General features: G+C 47.5%; 1 protein-coding gene across 1 annotated transcript; it reads left to right on the top strand.

Moving 5' to 3' along the window:
• Positions 1–2,438: 2,438 nt before the first annotated feature.
• Positions 2,439–6,619, top strand: LOC144169801 (uncharacterized). Its single transcript, XM_077699161.1, has 2 exons — positions 2,439–3,486; positions 6,435–6,619. The coding sequence occupies exons 1-2, from the start codon at positions 2,619–2,621 to the stop codon at positions 6,467–6,469; spliced, it is 903 nt and encodes a 300-aa protein (XP_077555287.1). The 5' UTR covers positions 2,439–2,618; the 3' UTR covers positions 6,470–6,619.
• Positions 6,620–23,670: the final 17,051 nt, after the last annotated feature.

Here is a 23,670-nt window from a genome sequence, read left to right as displayed (position 1 = left end):
AAGCACTTGCAGTAAATTATTAGAACATATTGTAGCAGGCTTCATTCGTCAGTACTTGTCAGATCACAACATCTTGTCTCCAATACAGCACGGGTTTAGAAAGGGCCTGTCTACTTCAACTCAGCTAGTGTCAGTTGTTCATGAAATTTCGGAAGTGCTCGATTCATCTGGTCAAGTCGATATGCTGTTTTTTGATTTTAGTAAAGCGTTCGATAAGGTTCCCCACGGAAAGTTAATTCATAAGCTCGAGTGCATTGGACTCCCTTCAAATATCATATCATGGATTAAGGCTTACCTCCGACAAAGACAACAGTTTGTAGAAATTAACAAATGTTCCTCTAGTGTCCGTCAAGTAACTTCGGGTGTACCGCAAGGCAGCGTACTAGGACCGCTTTTATTTCTGATATATGTAAATGACATAACTAACAAAATCCCTGATAATGTGCATATTAACCTATTTGCAGATGACTGTGTCATTTTTAAACAAATAGCGTCACGAAACGATCACTCATGTTTGCAAAATTCAGTTATCGCAATTTCCGATTGGTGTAAACTTTGGGGTATGGAAATAAACATTCAAAAAACTGTCTTGCTTCGGGTAACACGGAAAAAAGAACCTAGTGTATTTTCTTATGTTCTAAATGACACCGTCATAACTGAAGTTACAAAATACAAATATTTAGGTGTTACATTTAGTAACAAATTATCTTGGTCAGACCATATTTCCCTTACGTGTTCAGCAGCTTTGCGCAAATTGTGGTTTTTGAAGAGAAAACTTAGAAAGGCGCCGGCACAAACCAAACTGTTAGCTTATAACACTTTCGTACGATCGAAACTCGAATACGCGGCGGTTGTTTGGGACCCTCATAATAAAAAGGACACTATGAATTTGGAACGTGTACAAAGAAAGGCTGTGAGATTCATCTTTGGAAAATATAAAAGACAGGATTCCCCAACCTTACTAATGCTTAGAAATAAAATCAATTCGCTAGAACGCAGGCGCAAAGTTTGTCGTCTCCAGTTTTTGCATAGCATCATAAGTGGGAAAATCGGACTTAAACTACCTCGTTACGTCACTTTTCTTCAAGCCCGAAAAACAAGACACAGACATAACCTCTCTATTACGCCAATATTTTCAAAAACAAATTCTCACATGAATAGTTTTTTTGTGCGCACCATTAACGAATGGAATTCCCTCCCCCTTGAGGTTTTACAATCAAGAAACTTCTTACAAGAACTGGAAAACTACTTGCCTCATGAATTAGAATAATCTAAACTTAGGCTTGTGACCACTTGTACGCTATAAGAAAATTTACCTGCTGTTGTGTTATATTGGTGCTGTGTTTTTGGGGCAAGGCGTTTTGCCCCACTACGATTTATTGTGTTGATCTTATGTCGCGGTTGTGCTTAGTCAAGCTTTTGTGACATGTTATAGGTAGCATCCTGTTCATGCGTTCTTGGAATTTTTGCTCTGTACTGCCCTCCCTGCATGGGCCAGCATCTTGGCCTGCAGTATGAATAAATGAATGAATATATATATATATATATATATATATATATATATATATATATATATATATATATATATATATATATATATATATATATATATATATATATATATATAAGACAGAAAATAAGGGTTGGCAGTCAAGAAAACCTCGGAAAGCAAAGGGGAGGCTGTGGTGGGTCATAGAAACAGATGAAGAAACTTTTTAGACCGAAAGAAAGTGGTGAAAAAATGCCCGCCGGGTCTGATCCGAACCCACGACCTCCAGAATACCGGTCTGGTGCGATAACCACTACGCTACCGGCGGGGCTGTTTCCCCACCCCTTTCTCGGGTATTTATGTTAAGGTATTTTTTATTCCTGCACTTGGGGGTGGTAGCCAGCGCCACTCGGACTACTCGGGGTGAAGGGGACCTTCTTTTTAACCCCCGGGCCGTGACTTGAGTGTCTACGACATGTCGAGAGTGGTCGACCAGCGTTGAACCCTCTTAAGCTACCCTTGGCACCAAGACTGCCAGAACAGAGGCCCTCGCTACGCTAAGTTAAGGTATACAAGGCTTAACCTAAGGTAATGTTAAGGTATACCTTAACATAAATACCCGAGAAAGTGGTGGGGAAACAGCCCCGGCGGTAGCGTAGTGGTTATCGCACCAGACCGGTATTCTGGAGGTCATGGGTTCGCATCCCACCCGGCGGGCATTTTTCAACCACTTTCTTTCTGAATCGAAAATTTCTTCATCTATGAAATTTCACCTGTTTCAGCTTCTTCATCTGTTTCTATGACCCACCACAACCTCCCCTTTGCTTTCCGAGGTTTTCTTGACTGCCAACCCTTATTTTCTGTCTTATTTCACCGAACCCCTCATTTCCCATTTCTGATTCGCTATATATATATGTTGTGTCATTTGAACCGTGTCCTTGCGCATGCGCCCGCTCAGGGAGTGCCACTATCTGCCCTGTTCTCTGCTGCGGCTATCGCTTATAAGCAGCCGCGCCTAATCCTCTGCGTTCTTCGACTAACATCTGGTGACCAATAAACATGGTCTGCTCGTCCCGGTTGACTACTGCCTCCGTCTAGTCAAGAACACAACAGTGGCGACGAGGATGGGATGGCCGTGACCAGGAATCAACGGAGGCAGCCGGGTCGATACAGCGACATGGCTTCGCTAGGCCAGTTCGAGCGATTCGACGAAGATGAGGACGAAGACTTTGAATCATACGTGGAGCGGTTTGAACACTACGTCCGTGCCGTGAAGGTGAGCGATGATTTGAAAGTCTCGACATTCGTGACCGCCATGGGCAAGAAGACTTACCGCACGTTAAAGAACCTGCTCGCCCCGGCAAAGCCTGAGGAGAAGGAATACAGTCAGCTCGTCACCGTCCTCAAGGAGCATTACGCCCCCAAGCGAATGGTGATTGCGGAACGGTTCCGGTTTAATCGCCGGTCCCAGCATGAAGGTGAGAGTGTGGCTGCATTCGCCGTGGAATTAAAAAGGCTGGCGTCGTCGTGTGAATTTGGGCCCTTTCTGGAAGAAGCGTTGCGGGACCGGTTTGTGGCCGGCTTAAAAGACCAACCGACCCAAGCGGAACTTCTCAAGAAGAGCACATTGACCTTTGCCACAGCGTGCGACATTGCCAAAAGTGTTGAACTAGCTCGGGCCGAGACTAGAAAGTTTCAACCAGCTACGAGACAACCGGAGGAAGTGCATGATGTTCGCCACACCTACCGGGCCAAGCCCGCAGCTAGAGCTTCAGCCAAGCCAGCAGCAGCAGCCGACGGAGCGGAACACCCCATCGAAACGCCAGACTGTTTCCGCTGCGGTGGATCATCCCACGACGGAAGGTCCTGCCCGTTCCGGAAATACAAGTGCCATCTATGCAAGCGGATGGGTCATCTGTCGAGGGTCTGCAAGGCTGCCTCATCGCGCGCGGTGCGGGCCGTGGACGACGTCCGTGACAACCTAGAGACAATGAACGGTGAGGACGAACTTGTGCTGCATAACATATTTGCCTGCGACAGTAGCCATCCTAGCTATACGGTGAACGTTAAGGTGGCAGGTAGAAATGTGCGAATGCAAATCGACACGGGGGCATCTGTTTCGATTGTACCTGAAAGTGTGTTTGTGAAGTATTGGCCAGACCTAGCCCTGGAAAGTTGTCGAATTAGGCTACGAACGTACGGGGGCGTTCCCCTGCAGACCGTGGGGAGGGTGAAGGTACCGGTCGAGCACCATGGTCAGGCGGTCACCCTCCCGCTAGTTGTCGTGCGGACGCCACAGAAATGTGAGACGGTGCTGATGGGTCGAGATTGGCTGGAGGCTCTTAAGCTGGACTGGTTGAGCGTGTGCGGTGTCAGCGTAGACAAGGCAGCACAACTGGTAGAAAAATTTCTAGAGGTGTTCGAGCCCGAACTTCGGTTGATAAAAGGCACCCCGGTAAAACTGCTTTTGAAAGAAGGGAGCACGCCCGTGTTCTGCAAGCATCGAGCGGTGCCTTTCGCGATGCGAGACGCGGTGTCAAAAGAATTGCAGGCGCTGGTAGGAGCTGGGGTCCTAATTCCGGTTCAACGTAGCGACTGGGCAACGCCTCTAGTGGTCGTTTATAAACCCAACGGGGAGGTCAGAATTTGCGGGGATTATAAAATGACAGTAAACCAGTCTCTCCGAACGGACCATTACCCGTTGCCAGTAATGGAAGATATCTTCGCAACGTTGCACGGGTGTAAATACTTCACAGTCCTAGATCTCTCAACGGCCTACCAGCAACTAGAACTTGATCCGGACTCGCAGAGTTTGGTCACCGTGAATACGCATCTTGGCTTGTTTCAGTATACACGGCTACCCTATGGGATCACGAGTGCCCCGTCTATTTTTCAGGCGGTAATGGATGACCTGTTAAAAGGCCTAGATAGAGTATCCTGTTACATTGATGATGTGTTAATCGCTGGGGAAACCTTCGAGGAGTGCTATCAGAAGGTGGAAAGCGTGCTAGCTAGGTTTAAGGAACATGGAATTAAACTGAAAAAAGAAAAATGTAAGTTCTTTGAAACGTCACTGACCTACTTGGGCCACGTGATAGACGGGAACGGAATTAGGCCTTCAGACGTAAAAATAGCAGCAATAAAGGAAGCGCCAGCCCCAAAGAATAAACAGGAACTCCGGGCGTATCTGGGACTGTTGAATTTCTATGGCAAGTTCGTTCCCAACCTATCAGCAGAACTAAAACCGCTATACGACCTACTAAGAGATAGCACAAAATGGAAATGGACAGCTGAGGCCGAGCGAGTGTTCCAAACAAGCAAAGGATGGCTTACGCAAAACACGGTATTAGCCCACTACGACCCATCGATGGATCTCGGCCTCGTCTGTGACGCGTCAGCCTACGGAGTGGGAGCTATACTGTTCCACAAAGAAGGCCCAGTGGAAAGGCCGATAGCCTTTGCGTCGAGGATTCTCAGTAAATCCGAGCAGGCGTATGCGCACATCGAAAAAGAGGCATTGGCAGTAGTGTTCGGGCTGCGCAGATTTCACAAATACTTGTTTGGTCGATCCTTTAGCATATACTCTGATCACCAGCCATTGCTGGGCCTGCTCGCGCATGATAAGCCAGTTCCCGCAATGGCAGCAGCGCGTGTTCAGCGTTGGGCTTTGCTTCTTGCAGCCTATAACTACCGCTGGGTTTATCGCAAGGCTAGCGAGATTGCAAATGCTGACGCACTGTCGCGGTTGCCTTTGCAGTTGTCGAGCCAAGCACCCGAGTCGGAAGACGTACATTTTTTTTCTGTGCTCGATGAAACCCCGCTGTCTGCAAAAGAGATTAGAATGGAAACGAAAAGGGACAAGGTCCTATCAAAAGTTCTGTTTTACACTCAAAACGGCTGGCCTTCGCATGTGGCAGAAGATACACTCGCCCCTTATTTTGTACGGCGCAGCGAACTGTCTGTTGACCAGGATTGTGTAACGTGGGGAAATCGCGTGATAGCGCCTGTTGCGCTTCGTGAAAAGGTGTTATCAATGCTGCATGAGGGCCACCCGGGAATGACGCGCATGAAAATGTTATCTAGAAGTCACGCGTGGTGGCCGAGGTTAACTCAAGACATAGAACGAGCAGTGAAAGAGTGTATGACGTGTCAACTGGCGCAAAACTCAGCACCCAGCGTCCCATTGTTGTCGTGGGGCTGGCCGACGCGAAGGTGGGAGAGAGTGCATTTGGACTTCGCGTATCGAGAGCAACAGTGGTTTCTCGTGCTGGTGGACGCGCATTCAAAGTGGGTGGAAGTGTTTGTGATGAAAGCGACGAACAGTGAAAAGACGGTGGAAAAACTGCGTAGTGTGTTCGCTGCTTATGGATTGCCGGAAGTAGTGGTTACGGACAATGGCCCGCAGTTCACGTCAACTCAGTTTGCAACGTTTTTGAGCAGGAATGGCATTCGGCATGTGAAGTCGCCTCCTTATCATCCAGCATCAAACGGCAGCGCTGAACGGTGTGTGCAAACCATAAAAAGAGATCTCTTCAAGCAGGTCCTCGACGAGCAGCGGACTGGGGAATCAAAGACTCTCCAGCATCGCATTGACCAGTTCCTGTTCAGGTACCGCAATACCCCAACCGGTACTACAGATGAAACTCCAGCGCAACGGTTCTTGTCGTGGAAGCCGCGGACGCGGTTGAGCCTTTTGCATCCAGATATGGAGAAAAGAATAACCGAGAAATTGGAACGAATAAGGGAGTCGGCGAACCAAACGCGAGGAGGCTGCAGAGAATTCAGTGAAGGCTCCCGCGTATTAGTGAAAGGCTTGCGCCCGGGTGACGCACGATGGCTCGAAGGAACCGTGCTCAGGCGTCGGAGCATCAGCACATACGTTGTGTCTACGGGAGGAGAGGAGCGCTATGTTCATGCCGATGACTTACGCCCATGTACCTTCCAGGAGGGCCCGAGGTACCATCAGGCCCCGGAATGTGAGCTTCCGGACGGCTGGAATCCCATGGCACACCAACAAATCCCACTCGGGACTCCGGACTGGGCAAGCACCGCAGCTCCAGGGGAGCTCATGCCGGTCCCGGTTACCAAGGCGGTCCAGCCGGCCTCGAGTCAGCCCTCGACCGAGGACACTGTGGTCCTACCGCCGGCTACGGTGAAGCCAATCGCAGCCCGTAGCCCCACGTCTGCAGATCAGGCCTCCGTGCCAGGTCTTACCTATCCCGAAGCCCGCGCATCAGAACCGGAGAGGGACAAGGATCCCCAACCAGTCCTCCGACGCAGCACGCGGAAAAGACAACCCCCGGAACGCTACAAGCCGTAGCACCGACTAATGAACCTTGTGTTGGGGAAGGGATGTTGTGTCATTTGAACCGTGTCCTTGCGCATGCGCCCGCTCAGGGAGTGCCACTATCTGCCCTGTTCTCTGCTGCGGCTATCGCTTATAAGCAGCCGCGCCTAATCCTCTGCGTTCTTCGACTAACATCTGGTGACCAATAAACATGGTCTGCTCGTCCCGGTTGACTACTGCCTCCGTCTAGTCAAGAACACAACAATATATATATATATATATATATATATATATATATATATACATATATATACACATACAGTAATGTCTCGTAGAGTAATATACAGTAATATACACGCAGTAAATACCTCGCAAGCAAAAAAAAAAACTCCTAAAGAGAACAATAAAAATATAAAAATAACGCTTGCATGAAGTTTTCAAAGGCGAGTGTAGGCTCGGAGCAAATTCAGCCCCGCGCTCAATCCGGTGTTGTCAGTTTTATTCCGTTTATCCCCTCAGCCCCCCTTTTTAATCCAGCCACAACGCTTAGAGTTATGACTGACCGAATTTCTTTTACTTGTCATATATAAGTTGTTCACCGCATAGCCGTGAACACTAGAAATTCTCGCCAGCTGCCAATAAATCCTAGCTTTACTAAGTTAATTAATTCAACGGAAAGCTAAATTGGAAACCACAGACAATAGTGTTTTATTTCTTGCATTTGTTGGGACTGCGCCCCAGCCAATACACTTGTAAATAAAGTACCGTCAAATTGCAATACGAAACACATTTGGCATTCATTTCGTAATTACTCCTTAACGGTATTTTAACGGATTCTCTGATCAACCACCTCAACAGGGCTGAGTGTCAGTCATTCTTTTGTAATCCTCGGTGCATCTTCTAAGGGTGCTTATTATTAGCTGAGCCCTGTTGTTCGCTGTGACTGTATGGCAGACCGGTGCATGCTCACTACGTAAGTTTCTTTTTCCGCGTAAGTAGTCGCAGCGTAATTCCTTGGCATTGCCAATCTTCTCTCCTTCTCTCTCTCCGACCACCAAATACAAAAAGAAACGTGCGTGCGGAAGCGATAGGTCAACAATTTCAAGTACAGAAACCTGATCATCTGGTATCTCCCCTTCACTTGTTTTTTGTAACAGAGAATAATTCTTTCCTCCGTCAGGTGAGCGTCCGTCTGTCTACACGTACACAAGCCGCTGACGCGCATGGTGATCGTCTTTGTCGCTGCAAACGTCAACCCGCTTCCGCCCATCTTCTTTTTGTGCGCGCGTGTGTGAGTTCCTTGTCCTGTTCGAACTCCTGCCCCGCGCAGCGCCAAAACACCGTCGTCAAGAGTGTGCACCTTGCATCCGGCTGCACCCTGGCACTTCCTTCCTACATTTCCTGGGAACGCTAATTCCTCGCCCCCTGCACGCCCGCACGCTTCCTGCATTCCCACTGTCGAGCAGAGTTGGCGCTGCGGACGTCAGTTTAGCTTCTTCTTCTGCAGCTGGTTTCGAACGTCATTCTACGAATTATTACTTGCACTTAAAGCTTTACTATACTGCCTCGTTCAAACTCATATCCTGAACGAATGTACCGTATACGTAGGGTGACCATATTATTCCTCAAGGCCTTGAACATACCTGGAGGAAGGGAGAGAAAGGGAGGGGTAAAGGGAGGGGTGCGGTGATCACGGAAGAACATAGGCTAGAGCAAGAGGTAAAACATTCAATCAACCAGACTACGCTAAGTGTCCCTTCAAATCATCATCATCATCATAAGCCTATCTACGCCCACTGCAGGACAAAGGCCTCTCCCATAGACGTCCAATTATCCCGGTCCTGTGCTAACTGCGACCAATTTATCCCCGCAAACTTCTTGATCTCATCTGCCCGCCTAACTTTCTGCCAGCCCCTGCCACGCTTGCCTTCTCTAGGGATCCACTCTCGGTTATCTTGTATTCGCATTAAATGCCCTGCCCACACCCATTTCTTCTTAATTTCTACTGATATGTCCTTAACACGCGTTTGTTCCCTGACCCACTCCGCTCTCTTCTTTTCCCTTAACGTTATACCTATCATCTTCCGTTCCATTGCGCGCTGAGTCGTCCTTCACTTAAGTTGAACCCTCTATAGTGAGCCTCCAATTTGCTGCCCCGTAGGTGAGTACGGGTAAGATGAGCTATATATACTTTCTTCTTCAGGGACAATGGTCCCTTCAAATATAGGTGCGTAAAGAATTAACTTCAGGGCGTTACCCTTAGAGTTCCACAGGTGCCAGGAACGAGCGGACCTAGCACACATGCTCTGGCAATGTCTGCAGGCGGCCACACTAGGTCGCAATGTTAATAACAGTGAGCAGTGGGAGACCGCAATGCGCAGCTACAACCCGGAGGATCAGCTCTGGGCCGTCCAACTGGCCGAAAACGCTTCCAGAGCCCACGGGCTTCTGGCAAACGCCTAGGAACTTCAGCTGGCAACTAAATATAGTTTTATTCTCTCTTCTCCGGGGCCTGAAAAAAAAAAAAAAAAAGAACGCAGTTAAATGCACACGAGGGCTCGCTAACAATTAAAAAAAAAGTGTTCATTTCCATCTATTCTTATTTCCACCTAGATGCAGTGCCCTGCATCTATTCTTATGCGGGCCACTGAAAAGTCCTAACATGAAGCCCAGGTAGAATGAGTAAAAAGCGTCGAAATTAAAGCTAAAAACAATATTATAGGATCAACATTATGCGGCTCACTTGGGTAATTTCATTCGGTTACGGTGTAAAGGAGGAGGGAAAAAATACATTTTAAAAAGTTTATTAAAAAAAAGAAGAAAAAAAACCCGCCCGCATCTTCCCACGGGGGGAACTCGAGTAAATGCGTCGCAGAGTGGTGGGGGTATCGCGTGAATGTTGCGTAATTGGGTATGGTTTGGGAATGCTTAATTGTTATTTCGTCTTTATTATTCTTATTTATTGAATGAAGGAGAAGCGAAGGCAAGGAGTGTAAAGTTAAAGTCTGTCTTTATTGCTTGGTGCCGTCAAGCAAAGCGTCAAGTCAAGCGAAAGCCAAGCAAAGACGCCCTTGACTGAATTCCGAACGCGCGCTCCGCCGCTTATATACACACCGCCCGCGTTCGAGGGAGAGGAGTACGGGGGAGAGACGCTCATGCGCACACTTCCGTACACAAGCGCGCGAACTTTCCACGCACCCACCACGCCGTTATCACGTGTACACACCCTGCCGCCGTTACTGTTGAGCGAGACGCAGCGCACGGGTAGCTACGACGCATGCGCGGACAGACGCGCTCCCCCCGCACCGCCGCAGCTGTTGTTGAGAGCGACGGAGCGCACGGGGTACACGCGCTCCTCCCGCACCGCCGCACCTGTTGTTGAGAGCGAGGAGGGTACGGGGGAGAGACGCGCACCTGCGCCTCGACGCAACGCGCATGCGCAGTGAGCGTGTGCACGGCGCCAACGCCGAAGCGCGACATCGTGCGACTAAGAAATGCTCCGCCTTTAAAAACGGTCATTGCAGTCCTGATCGGCTTGTTCAGTCCAAGAAGCCGTGGTCTTCAGTTGCCCGCGCCGCCCTGCAGTTGTTAGCCAGGGCTGGACATCCAGGGTCGCGTTAGACAGCAGGGCCTGCCAGGGTGGTTGAGGTGTCGGTAGTGGTTACGGAGCTGATCTGGGTGTGTCGGGACAGACCAGCACCATGTGTTGCAGCGTGTTAGGTTCGCCTTCGCACTACTGGAGTCCGGGGTGTATCGCATGAAGTAAAGGTCCATGTTGATACGTGTCGGTTTAAGCGGCGCCAGGTGGTAGATTGTTCGCGGTCGAGCTTGTGATGTGGAGCAGGGTATTTCTGTCGTTCTTTCCGGTAGTGTTCGGGGATGTCCCGATAAGTGTTAGGTATTGTTTCTGTGCCTTGAGTTGCTGGGTCTGGAAAAGCGGTTGCAAGGAGTTCCCGGAGAACGTGCCCGCGGACTGCGGCGTGGGCTGCCGCATGTCCAGGCGTCCAGACGATGTGGGTGTCTTGTAGCGGTTGGTGATGCGAGGTGAGTACATGCAGTGCGGTGCTGCTGATGATCCCCTTTTTATAATTGTGGCATGCCTGTTGTGAGCCTGTTACTATTGTCACTGGTTTTGTGGCAGGGATTGCTATAGCCAGCTCCTCCGCCGCCGTGGAGTTGCGGGCTCGGGTAGATGCTGCTGTGACCTCTTCACCAGGGAAATTAATCGCACTGATGGCGTAGCTGTTGCGCTGTGGATATTTCGCGGCGTCCGTGTATAATACGTCTCCGGTGTGTCGTATTGTTAGTTACTGTAGATACGTGGCTCTTCTGCGGCATCGTTCTTCGTTGTATTTTTGGTGCATGTTGCGTGGGATGTTGAATACGTAGATGCTTTCTCTGATGTGGGGTGAGAGGCGACTTGGTTGGTGTGAACTTGAAGCACCTTCTAGAGGGTAGCCAAGTCTGGTGAGAAGCGCTCTTCCGGTGGGTGTTAATTGTAGACGGTTCACCTGGCCGGCTTGCTGCGCCTCGCCTAGCTCTTCTCAGGTGTTGCGAATTCCAAGTTTGAGAAGTTTGTCAGTTGATGCGGTTGTGGGAAGCCTTAATATCAATTTATCTGCCTTGCGGATGAGAATATTTAATTTTTGCTTTTCTGCATTTTTGAGACCTTTAAGTACGACGTACCGAACGTTAGCTCACACTAAACTTTTTTACACCCTATTTGGGCTAAAAAGGTGTAAAAATCTTGTCCCATGGCTAACATCCTTAAAGGGACACTGAAGTGACATGTAAACATTGCGGGATTACTAGCGCAAATTGTAGTCCGGAGTCCCCAGGCCATGTTTCGACCACTCTGGGCGCGTTTACGCGATTTTATGTAGTAGAAAAATTAATTCAAAAAATCTGTCCTCCTCTCTTTACGCTCGCCCATTTTCTGTAGCGTTTTCGTGTGGCGTCGGGAGGAGCCGAGCTCGCAATTGGCTGCGCTACTGCACGGCTCCCCGGCCTTCAGACAGAGTCAGTCGGCACAGCGTTTCGTCCGCCGGCCGCCGACGGGTCGTCGCAATTCGTTCGCTCAGTTGAAACGAAGCCAGGACACGTTTGTGAATGGAAGAATGTGCCTTTCTTTACTTGGTTAGTTTGTACACTGTATCTAGCTCCAAGTCAAGGCGCTTCACACAAGCGCACATGCGACGCTTCACTGACTGGTACGCCAGTAGGAAAATATAAGGCCTCTTGAAGGCGTGAGAAGAGTCAGCGAAGTCAATATAGGTACTAAGGAAATAAAATTAACTGATATTTTTACCGTACAGGGTAAAACTAGGGTGCGGGAAGCACTTTTTTGCGCCAGGCGAACAAGCACAGCGGCCAGCAGCATCTGCGAACGCTTTTCCGTCTAAGAAATGCAATTGCTAGACGTGCGATATTGTGGAAACTTGGGGGATGCTTACTGCACGAGCGCAAAACAACAAATAGTCACCTAAGCTGTTTGGAATGCTAAAACTAAATAAAAGTGTAAACTGGTTATACATTATATACCTTATATATGCATGGTCGGCATAGTTTGGAGCGCTAGGTATGTCAGCGCAAGTGTTTTGCAAGTCGCAAGTTCGAAACCCCGCGGGTACGTGCTTTTTGTTTTTATAAGTTAACTTTTTTGTTTTCCGCCGATGTTTTCTATACTGAGTTCACCTTTTTTTGGGCCGCAACGTTCATTGCGCTCCACGAACTAGTTCACAGAACGCGCGCAGGCTGAGACTGGCGCGCTAGCGAGTTCTCGTTGACGTGCTGTTGCCATAAGCACCGAATGCTTGCGGGCAGTGGGCACAGGCCAGAATCGGCAGACCCTTGGCCTGGTGCGAACACGCTTTTTACGATACAGGCTTGAGTGAGGCACGCTCCAAATATGGGGCAAAAGCGCATGCATTTGAGCGTCTGCGGGGACGCGGAGGGCGTTCATGCACTGCGTAGGCCTCGGGTAGTGAATGTTACGATTCCAAGCCGACCGGGGAGGCTTATCTTATGCATTTTACAGCCGACAACATGGCAGAAGCGCGGTACGATGATTACTGAGATATTGAGAATGCCCATCCAACAACGCCATTGGTTGTGTTTTACAGAACCGAAACCGAAACTTGTTTGATTGCTAACCTTGGGCATCGTCCAATCGCGGTGCCCCCTCCTCCCAACGTCGCAGCCTTAGTTGGTGCGGCCGCCGCAAACCGTGCATGGTAGTTTTTCTTCTTTCGCGCTTTGTAAAATAATTACCGATTTGTTAACCGGATAAACGATGAAAAGTGTGCTAATTCGAGCCAGTCTACGCAGTGCAAGCAAAAACGGGAGCTTGACAAATTCACTTCAGTGTCCCTTTAAAAGGTGTTTTGGCAAAAAATGGGTGTAGGGATGAAAAAAGGGTGTTGAGCCTCACACCTTTTTCTGAAGGTTTTGCCATGCGCAGTGGCAATGTGAATAGCCGGAGCGCGCAGCATTCAACACAAACAGTCAATACGCACAAGTTACAGTTGGAACACAAATGAATTGAGCAAGAAAACCAACGCGACGCAAGCGGTACAGGGAGTGCATACTTACTTAGTAATACATGTGCTGTTCTTGCTTTTATATCCAGCAGAGGAAAGCCACCCGATCGAATCGGTAGGCTTGTCGCAAAAAACAGATATTTTAGCGCTAATTTTGGAAGTATGAATTTTACTATGAGAATATACAAATTAACATGCGGATTCGCAAAAACCTTTTAATTACGAGGTATTTTCTGTGTTCCATAACTTATAGAATTTTATTAAACACCAAACAAATCTTCCCGCCACCTCAACACCCTTCGAAAAAGGGTGTTCATTATTTCAACACCCTTTTTGCCAGAAGGGTGTAAAGCTACAAATTAGGGTGTTTGAAACTAAGAAAAAGAGCGCAAAGAAAAAGGGTGTAAGAAAAGACCGCCAACTAAGAAAAAAAAGGTGGAGAGACCTCCAACTTTGGAGGCATTTTGTACCTGTTTACACGGGTGGATTGAACATTTTCTACAAGCGCGGGCTGTTTTCTTCCTCACGATGTTTAAAGCAATATGAATTGGCATAATTTATTACCAGTGAAGCTCTTTACGCGTGAGCTAGTTTCGGTGGCGGTAGCAAAAAAATACAAAGAAAAAGAACTGCGGCACCTGTAAAGGGTGCACCACCGCAGACAGGGTATTATAACAGTGAAGTTGGCTTTCGAGCTTGTTAGAGTGTGAGCATGCACAAGGGGCGTATGCGCACCTCTTACTATACCATTTCAAACGTACTAGCCATTTTTGCATTTTAAAAGGCAAAAAAATTGGCGCAGCTTGCAATAGTGGCGCAAGGCTGGAGAAACAGCATAGCTGGGGGCCGACCAAGCTTGTTTCCCCCTTGGATTACCCTGGCAGAAGGGGGGGGGGGGGGGGGCACACTGGAACAGCCTTGTAAAATCCGGTTAATCTTGGCCTCACCCCTCAGCGGTCATCCTAGCTTAGCAAGAACATTGCAAATGTTAGCAAACAACAAAACTTAGTAACACAGGAAGAAACAAGGTGGACCCCCAGCTCCGCTTTTCTTTTTTTGCAACTGAACACCTGTTTCACACCGTTTCAACAACCTACCGAAAGCCAAGCGTGTTGCAGTTGGTAAACACCCTTTTCGTCACACGATTTTGAAGGTTCAAATTGGTGTTTCACATGCCAAAGCTAACCTTGGGGCATGAGGTGCACCGCATATGCATAAACGAGCGATCATTACATACGAGCAATTATTTTTTTTTTGCGTTTGAAAATTTCTTGAGAGTAGAGGAGTATATGAGGGGATGTCTTCTTCTTTACAGTGCTATTATGCATCGAAACATGGCCTTATTCAATGAACAGCTGAACACCTTTTCCACATCCTTTCAACACCTTAAGAAAAACCAAGGGTCTCGAAGTTGATCAACACCCTTTTTTTCAGACAAAAAGGGTGTAGAGCTAGGAAAAGGGTGTTGAGATTCAAGAAAAAGGATGTAAACGCCTCCAAACACCCTTTTTCCACTTATGCTACACCCTTTTTGACTAAAAGGGTGTAAAAAAGTTTAGTATATTTTTGAACATTGTAGAATTCTGTTAGTCCAAAGTACAGAGTTGATAAATCAGTGTGGAATCGCCTAGTATGAATTTTCAGAGAACCAAATGTTTACCATGCTATATTTCCTAGTGAAATTACGTCGGTAGGGTACAAATTTCTTCCAGAGGCAAAAGTGGGACACTGCGCTTTATTGAGCTGAAACGACGGGACGCCCGAAATGGACCTCCAAAACCGGACTTTCACGGCCGAGACGGGACGCGCCTGGTCGCATTCCAATGACCTTTTTTGTTTTCCTTCTCTTGAAAGAGGCCTTAGCGGTCGTGAAGTCAGCCGACAGCGCAGCCGATAAGCGGCACTCAAAGATGTACGCCTGCAGGCGTGTAGCCTTCCTCCCAAAACGTTCGTTTGTGGCGGTGGAGTTGTCGGTCAACCACCGCTCTTGAAATTTGCGCGGCACGGCTCCGGTCATAACCAAGTGCTTGAAGTAGGTAATACACTTTGTGTCGGAAAGATAAATTTAGGCTATCAGTTACATATTTGATTGATTGTAGGGTTTAACTCGCCGACGCAACGCAGGCGATGAGGCGCGCCGTAGTGGAGGGCTCCGGATTAATTTTGACCACCTGGGATCTTTAATGTGCGCCGAAATTTCGTACACACGGGCGTTTTCGCTTTTCGCCTCCACCAAAAAAGTGTCCACCGCGGCCGAGAATCGAACCCGCGTCCTCGTGCTCAGCATGCTGAGCACGAGGACGCGGCACAAAGGCTATCAGTTACATCGAAATACGGTAGCCACACGTGTGGAAATGGGAGAGCAGGCATTGTTATGTACGCGCGCTCCCTCTTGATTCCTGATTGTCATCAAATAAAATTCACAGGAATGGCTCGACAAAGGAATGGTTGCGACGCCACTCACAATGAGCTTGCAATGAGCAAATAAAAAATAATTCACGAGATTTCACCAATTACCCGCAGGCTAGAAATTAGGAGCCATCTTATTCTGTGAAGGTGAATCACCAGCGAAGGTGTATAAAACACACTTCACTCATGAATGATTAGGGAAGATACACGCACCCGTGCGGGACATACTCGGCATGCAGGTCGAAAACTCGTGGGCTTGTTCAGCGTTTGGAAAAATTCATAAATAAAAAAAAAGTACTAGGGCCTACATAGTTACATGTTTTACATTGCCCCTGAAAATGTCTTCTCAGCAATGCATTCGCGCTAGCGGTGAAGCCGACTTTAAGAAGATCGCTGTGTTAGATTATTTTTTAGGCAAGGTCTCCTGCCACGCGCGTGGCACGAGCCACGCCCCCCTGGCAACGGCTGCTGCCACGCGTGACGTCATAATGACGTCATGAAGACGTCATAACATTAATAATTGTCATTATTTTGTGTAGTCGAGTCCGAAATACACATTTTTTTTATTTGCAGTACAAAATAACGCACCATTGAACTGCTAAAACTTTTCTAAACAAACAATTTTTGTTCTTGCGGGAGCAGCCGGCGATGTTGCTGCCCTGCTGCTGCCAGCTGCCGTATCGCGTACATGGAGTCGCGTATCCGAAAGCGTGACGAAGCTCCGATTTTCTCGGGCCGACAACGTAGATAAACCGGAGTTCATATTGTTAGAAGCACTATCTGAAAACGTGAGAAGGTTGCTTGTGATTATGTATTGCGTGGGGACCCAGCCAGCCTTTCCAGACCGCAGCAAAATAGCCGCTCTCGAGTAATGTTGACCTGTGACCGCTTGTTATGCTTGGTGTAGTACGCCGATGGTACCTGCGTACAGTTTCAGCGTACGTGAGGCGACATCGCACAGCTGACTGGCCCCGTTCGAACAAGCTCAGTTCCACACAAGAAAAGACACCGTCCAAGCGTAATTCTGTGAACCTTCCGACGCATGTCGGCGCGGCGGCATCTGCTATCAACAGTTTGCACCACGGCAAGTTCAGAATGCTTAACTGGGCGACCTGAGATCGCGGTGTGTGTTCTCTAAATGAAAGCAGCGCCAAAAGATAATCGGAATGTACAGTGCCGAGGACGAAGGGTAGTGGCGGCAACTGTTTTTTACTAGGCACTTGTGCGCATTACAATTCGAGACAATTGCGCCAAGAATAGGAAAGGTAATCTTTGGTGTCCCCACACATGTACCGCGTACGTACCACTACAGCAGATCTCCTCTTCTGAAATATTAGCAAGGAAAACTTCCGAAAATCGGGAAGTTCTTATTTTCTAGTGGGCGAAATTGTAGCTTAAAATTTGTTTTACACCCACGATACGTTTTATGAGCAGAAAAGTCTTGTGAGCATGCGTCACAAGCATTATAATTGCGTGATATTGAGCGCTTAAAAAGATTTCCTAGTAGAAACCAAAGATTTTGTAGTAGAATACATGATTCTACGACAGTTTAGGACCTGCGACCTTCAAAAGGTAGACTAGCTAGGCGCTTCATATCATAGCTACTGCACTGGTAACTTTCACGTCTCACTGTACCATGGTATACGCTATGTTGACCAGACTTGACTGAGTCCCTCATGCAAAGGAAGTTAATTCAGGACACCCAGACGATAGGGTCAGAGAAGAGGCTGTACAGACGGTAATAGGAAGGGTGTACACTTGGCCGGCCATCATGTCTAATACACATACATGCACTCCAGTATACGAAAACCTATGGGTTCTGCACAGGCTCAATAAGCAACGTCAAAGAGAATCTTAAGATGTGCCTGGAACGTGAAAGCATCTACGGATTGTTTGTGTAAACAGGTATAAGCAGCGAGCATGCTGCAAATGTAATTGATAGGCAAACGTCAAGGGTGTCATGGCGCGAATTTAACAAAAAGAAATGGTGAAAAAGATCCCAATTTCAAACGACATTGATTTTATATGTACATGCACTATAAACACAGTCATCAGTATATTAACTGTACGTAAACACTCAAGTGATATGATCAAACGGAACTAGAGGCCCTACTGCAATCGCCCAGTTATATTTCTTTGCATTTGAATTGGTCGGTATCTGTTAGTCGCACAAACAAAATTCTGTGATGGCATGGAGAAATAGCTGGAAAGTGGTTATGGAGCTCCGGCTGCTTTACACATTTTCTGTAATACCAATTATTTGTTTGAAGTTTGCAATAAAATTGATGTCATTTGTTAGTCTTTTTTAATGAATGAAACTTTTCGTAGCCACAAAACAGTGGTCGATAAACAAATGCTCACTTTTTTTGGTGGCTTGTAACGATTCACTAGAATTTCACATAGCCAACCCAAGGAACCCATGGCTCGTACACTGCAGGGTAGTGCTAGTCTCCAAAAACATTTGACAGGAGGACTGGAAACTAGCCCGGCCCACAGGCTCCATAGGTGGAAACCAGTAGCCCACCCACACAGTGCCATAAAACAGCTAATGAATGGAGTGAGTCTGCTAAATATTAAGCTGGTTCAAAGGGTAGGTTCGCATTGATAGATCTTATGCCATCGTTCACTGTGCGTAGATTAACTATTTAACGAGCACAATAGTCATTTTTGTTATTTCGGACAGTTCTTGAAGGGTTGCCTAAATGTTCTTTAACAAAACAAGAAGTGAAAGCTCTCAGTTAGGGATTTTTAAAACATTGTTTAGCCTCTCCAGCAATTGACCCAGCCTGAAGGAACTCGGCTGATAGTTGGTGCCGACTTTCGTCCTCCCTTGTTAGCTCCCTGACCAAGCACATGAATGCAGTGACTACGAAAGATGGTGACCAAAGTGAGAAGAGAAGGTGGATCCCGTACAACAGCCCTTGATCATCTAAACACCAGAAAAAAGCGCCCATGACTCATAGGCCACGACTAGGGTGTTAAAATACCTTTTGACATACATTTACAGGGCATTTACAACCTTTTATAAAAAAAAATCTTATGATTACACACAGTCCCTCCATGGAAGGGGTTTGTTTCTGACAAGGTCGTTGAAATTTGTCATTTGTGACAACATAAACTCATCATTGGTCCCTTTCATTCAGCACATTTACGGGCTTCATTTTAAAAACCCTGCTGTTTCTATTTCACGTATAAATGAACTGCTTATGCAATATTCTCTTATTTACCTATGTTAGAAGTAAACTGTGATGTGCCGAGTGCATGCAGGTGTAACATTCTTCAATGGCACATGCAGAACATGGAAGCTCAGAGCTGATAAACTTAAATCAGGGAAAGTAAAGCTTCCCATGTTGCTTCTTTATTTTTGTAACTATTCTCTCTACCAAATACCTTGGTGGTACCTCAACTAAGCTCACCTTTTCCCTAGGCCTTTATCATTGTTTTGCTCTGCAATTATACATTCTCAGCTGGAGCATGCCTGCTGAATTCAGGCCCCAACCACGCTTTGCTATTTCTCAATTGCAGCTGTATGAAATGTTGCCCTTTAGGTTTTGCCAATGATTTCCAACAGGCCATTTAATTGGTGTCAAAACCATTTTATACCTTTACTTGCTATTTATAGCAAACAGCATTATATCATTTTTCATAACACATGTTGTTGTTACCTCATTCAATGATTTTGTTACCCCGCCAGTCTGGTTCATAAATTTTTGCGTGAACATGCCTGTCTTGCAGCTAATCTGCAGTAACAGACACCACACATTTTGGCTTTCCAGCGTAGCTTTGGTGTCCGCAAAAAGGAATCTTTTTCTTGGCTCCTCTGCAGCGCTTTGTAGAAAAAGATCACTTGCTGGTTTGGCTTTCCCGCAGGGCTCTAGTGTAGTGCAAGAAAGTATCGCTTGCTTATTCCTTTTTTGTTGAGGTTTTAATGCTGTGCAGCTTGAAGAACCCTGGTATTTTGTTTAGAAATGGAGCTTCACACTACAAACAGTGCACAGAAAGTAGAGCTACTCACTTTTTGCATAGACACGGAAGTTTGGCAGATCACTTGTCATTGACAAGCAAGTGTTTGATTTCTGGCTTAAGGTGCAACGCTGGGATAGTTTACTAGTTGGGGGGAAAAAACACAGCGCTGATAAACGGTACTGAAGCACTAGGAAAGGTGCCGTGATCAACATGGTTTCCATGAGTTGGTAGCTTTTCTGTCCAGTGTTTTTCATGAATATTTGCCAGGGGGCCTTAACATGGCCTGCTTTTGTGTAACAAAAATGTCAACAGTGAAGCACTTATCAATGCTCACATGCTGCTCATTGATACCAGAGCAAAAGTACGTTCAGCAGTCATTTTATTGTTAAAGCCACCCATGATCCATACACCTTCCAGCTGTACTGCAACTTTCACAAACACCGACAGACATTCACATCCACGCATGTGGCCTTGGCTCCAGTTCTTGCACAAGGTATTAAGAAGTACTCTCAGGAGTGGGCAATGTCACGCTTGACACCAACCATTACCCTGAAGTTGTACTTGATGAACCATTTTTTAAGCCTGTTGGCTTAAAGGATTGTTTAAGTGCCCGTTTTGTGGAAGAAAAAGAAACAGCTAATGGGCACACAACACACACCCCGCGAATGTGTTTTCTAGCAGCTGGCTTCTGACGAGACTTGCATCATTGTGAACGAAATATGGGACATTTTATAATGCCCCTTACCACTAAGTAAATTCACTTGAGCAATTTTCCAAAACAGTTTACACTGTGCAGAGTTAAAAAGCAATAGAATGGGAAGCGTCCCCTCACAATTGGAAACTCTTCCTGTTCACTACCCCAAAGGCTTGGACAGTAGACGCTTAAGCATGCTTCACCAGTTGTGAATACAAGCACTAGTGTCAAGTTGAACTCCGCAGAGTGCTTGGGATGGGCCACTTGGAATTTGTGCATAGACTGCAAGCCTCCGAGATAAGCTCTCATCCTCATTAGCCCATCCTGCTGAGAGTGAATTAAAGTATTGTGGCTGGTTATGTTCAGTTCCAACCAAGCCAAACACAAGAGTAAAGAAGGAACGAGCCTATCAAAATACATACTCAAAGCAGATGCAGGAGGCAGTTTTGTTGCCTAACCAGGTTAGAGGAGGCGAAAGGTACTGGAGCGAAGGAAAGGGAAATAAAAGCCAAGCAGTAATTTTAAGCCTTGCTTATCATTTCACTAAGACTTTCTAAGTTGAAAGCACAATGGTACTCTAAGCAACAAATCTGAGCATATATGAACAATAACTGAACTGTCACTTGTTAACCTTATGCACACCATAATTTTAAAGGACTATTAGCAGAAGTTCCAAACTTGGCTCACACGGCGATCTTATCGGCTGCACTTCTCCCATGCTCGCACAGTTGGAGCTTGAGCCTCCTTGCACAAGAAGCCAGCCAGTCAGCCAATGGTTTCAGTGGTATCTTGAGTAGATATCTTTGGACGGGCAGTTGGGCTGCACCCACGGAAGTGAAGCTGCGCTCCCTGCACGGATTCTGCAGCACCGCGTGCACAGATCGTTTCTGCGGAATAGTCAGGATACATTTCTCGGCGATAGTACTACTGCCCCAGGGGAAAAATTGCAGAAGCTACATGCGAGGTCGGATTGCGTTCGATGATGCCGTGCGCTACGTGACGACAATGCACACGACGTGATGACGTGACGACGAATGCACACGTGACGTGACGGCTACGTGACGACGAATGCACACGCTCACTACGTCGCTCGCGTTGGCATGTCATCAAAGACAGCTACCTCGTTAGCCACGGCGCGACGCGATGGAAAATACTGATCCCCACGTTTTATAATTGAGCCACCACTCCAGAATTAGAACACAAGGCTTGGCATGGGAGAAGTGAGGCACAAGTAGACAACAAATGCAGGCGCGTAAAGCCGATAACACGCGAACTGCAAAACAACGTGAAGCTTACAAAATATTAAACGACAACACTACAGTTCTAGGAGCATGTAAAAAGCGGGGCGAAGCAGCGTGCAGAAAACAATGCGTTAGGCTTACCAAGACGTGCAACAGCAAGTTCACAAAAAATACCCAATCTAAATAATTACAAGCACACCTCCCAACAAGAAAAAAGCGCCCTGAGGCAGCCGCTGTACAGGGAGATAAGGACGTAACGATACGTCAGGTCTGCCATTCGAACCACGGGCGGAGAACATCGGGACACAAGACGTGAACACCCGGCTGCCGTCGTCGTCGTCGTACACAAAAAAAAAAAAAAGCGGCATGATCAAATAACGTAAATATGACGTTTGTTTTGTGACGTCACAGGAAGTCACGTGATTACTTTAGCTTGACGTCACTTCTGCGTGGCAGCAGCCGTTACCAGGGGGGCGCAGCTCGTGCCACGCGCGTGGCAGGAGACTTAACCTATTTTTTATAAGCTGGCTTTCCTACGGTGTGTGTTGCGCAGTGAAGTATGGCCGCCTACGGACGGAGTATGGTTACGGCCCCACTTTGTACTCCTCTCCACCGCCACCTCTTTCCGGAGTCGTGTATAGGCTCCGTGCGCTGGTATGGTGGCGACACCGGCGCCTGAACAACCAGCGCCACCTACGGCCAGTGGAGGCATTTATCGGATGTTGTTGACATCGCTTGAGGGCTGCGCCGCACTGGCCGTGCTACGCTGCGATGAGTGATTGCTCAAACCAGTGCGATCGTTTTAACGGTTTCAGACAGATAGGAAACATTGGCACGTTCTTTTAGAAGAAAACCGCAAAACCTGGTCGCCAGCAACACGCCGCAAGCGATGCTTACTGCGTCCAGGAGGAGCAAGCGAGCGCAACGGAGCCGTTCGATGGGCGTGGCCCCGGGCTACAACTTTTAGTTAAATGTGGGTACAGTGAAAGGTTGTGAGTTCTGTTGAGAACACGCGGCTCACGCATCACTGCATTTTATCAAGAGTTCAGTGAATCTAAGCGAGGTAGGCAGGGCAAGCTGCAGGCGCAAGGCCGGGTGCCGCGGCTCGTGTGAACATGATGATGCAGTTGCTATGTTCGTCAACTCATAACTGTGAACCCCGGGAAGCTTCTGCCCAATTTAGCACCCTCTGTTTGAGTCAACGAAATGTTAGACGCATGGAGTTGGCCGCGCTATCGGCGTCAAAGCAGCTGCCGAGGCCCCACGGGAAGAAGCTCAACGCGTACACGTAGTAAGGGGTAAGCAGCGATGAGCACCGCAATACAGAAAAGGAATAAACCATAAAGATTGTTAATGCATAGGCAACACAATACTAAAATGCCGGGGTAAGCACAAGCTCAGCGACAAAAAAAGAAAAACACGACAGACACCGTCACGGCTTCAAGATGACTGACGCGCATATTAATGGGCCATTCATATTAATGGGCCATTCGTTTAGCTGCGGTGGTTGCCTGAGGGATCAGTGCAGTTTCGGGTAAACCGTTACTTTGCGTCATATTCCATAGTATTCAGGGAAGATTGCTGGGGTGTATGCTAGCTCACTGTTTTTGTTCCCGACGAAGTTCGTTTTGCCTATACAAGCTTCGCCAGGCACCGCCTGTCGCAGGTCCCCCCGCCCCCCTTTTTTTCCGAAGCTGATAGCTTGGGGGGGGGGGGGGGGGGTGCACAGACAGAAACAAGATCCCCGAGTATAAACCATTCACACAAAACAGCAAAAAAGAACGTTCATGACCAGAGGTCGATCGGCGTTGTTTTCATTGCACGTCGCACTGCGCGGATTCATAGCTGTCGCCTTTCCGCTTCATTTTAAGAGAACCAAGATAAACTATTTTTTTCGGCAGCCTGCTTGCGACCTTTTTAAAAATGTTGCGGGAGCCGTAGGCCCAGTAGTACGCAAAAATACGCAGTGCTAATTCTTCTTCGCAACGACTGCGGCATCTCTGCCGCGTACAGCCGCTCTTTCGGGCTGACCAACATCCGATTTC

The sequence above is a fragment of the Haemaphysalis longicornis genome, unplaced genomic scaffold, assembly GCF_048455015.1.
Source record: "Haemaphysalis longicornis isolate Haplotype H1 unplaced genomic scaffold, Haemaphysalis longicornis Haplotype H1 scaffold_2, whole genome shotgun sequence".
Classification (NCBI taxonomy): domain Eukaryota; kingdom Metazoa; phylum Arthropoda; class Arachnida; order Ixodida; family Ixodidae; genus Haemaphysalis; species Haemaphysalis longicornis.
Note: the sequence above shows the minus strand (reverse complement) of the source record. Positions and strands in the feature narration are given on the sequence as shown.

Coding starts and splice junctions, on each gene's coding strand:
- LOC144169801 (XM_077699161.1), top strand. CDS start 2,619: ATGGCCGTGACCAGGAATCAACGGAGGCAGCCGGGTCGATACAGCGAC. Junction 3,487..6,434: donor CAACCTAGAGACAATGAACG/GTGAGGACGAAC, acceptor TGTACCTTCCAG/GAGGGCCCGAGGTACCATCA.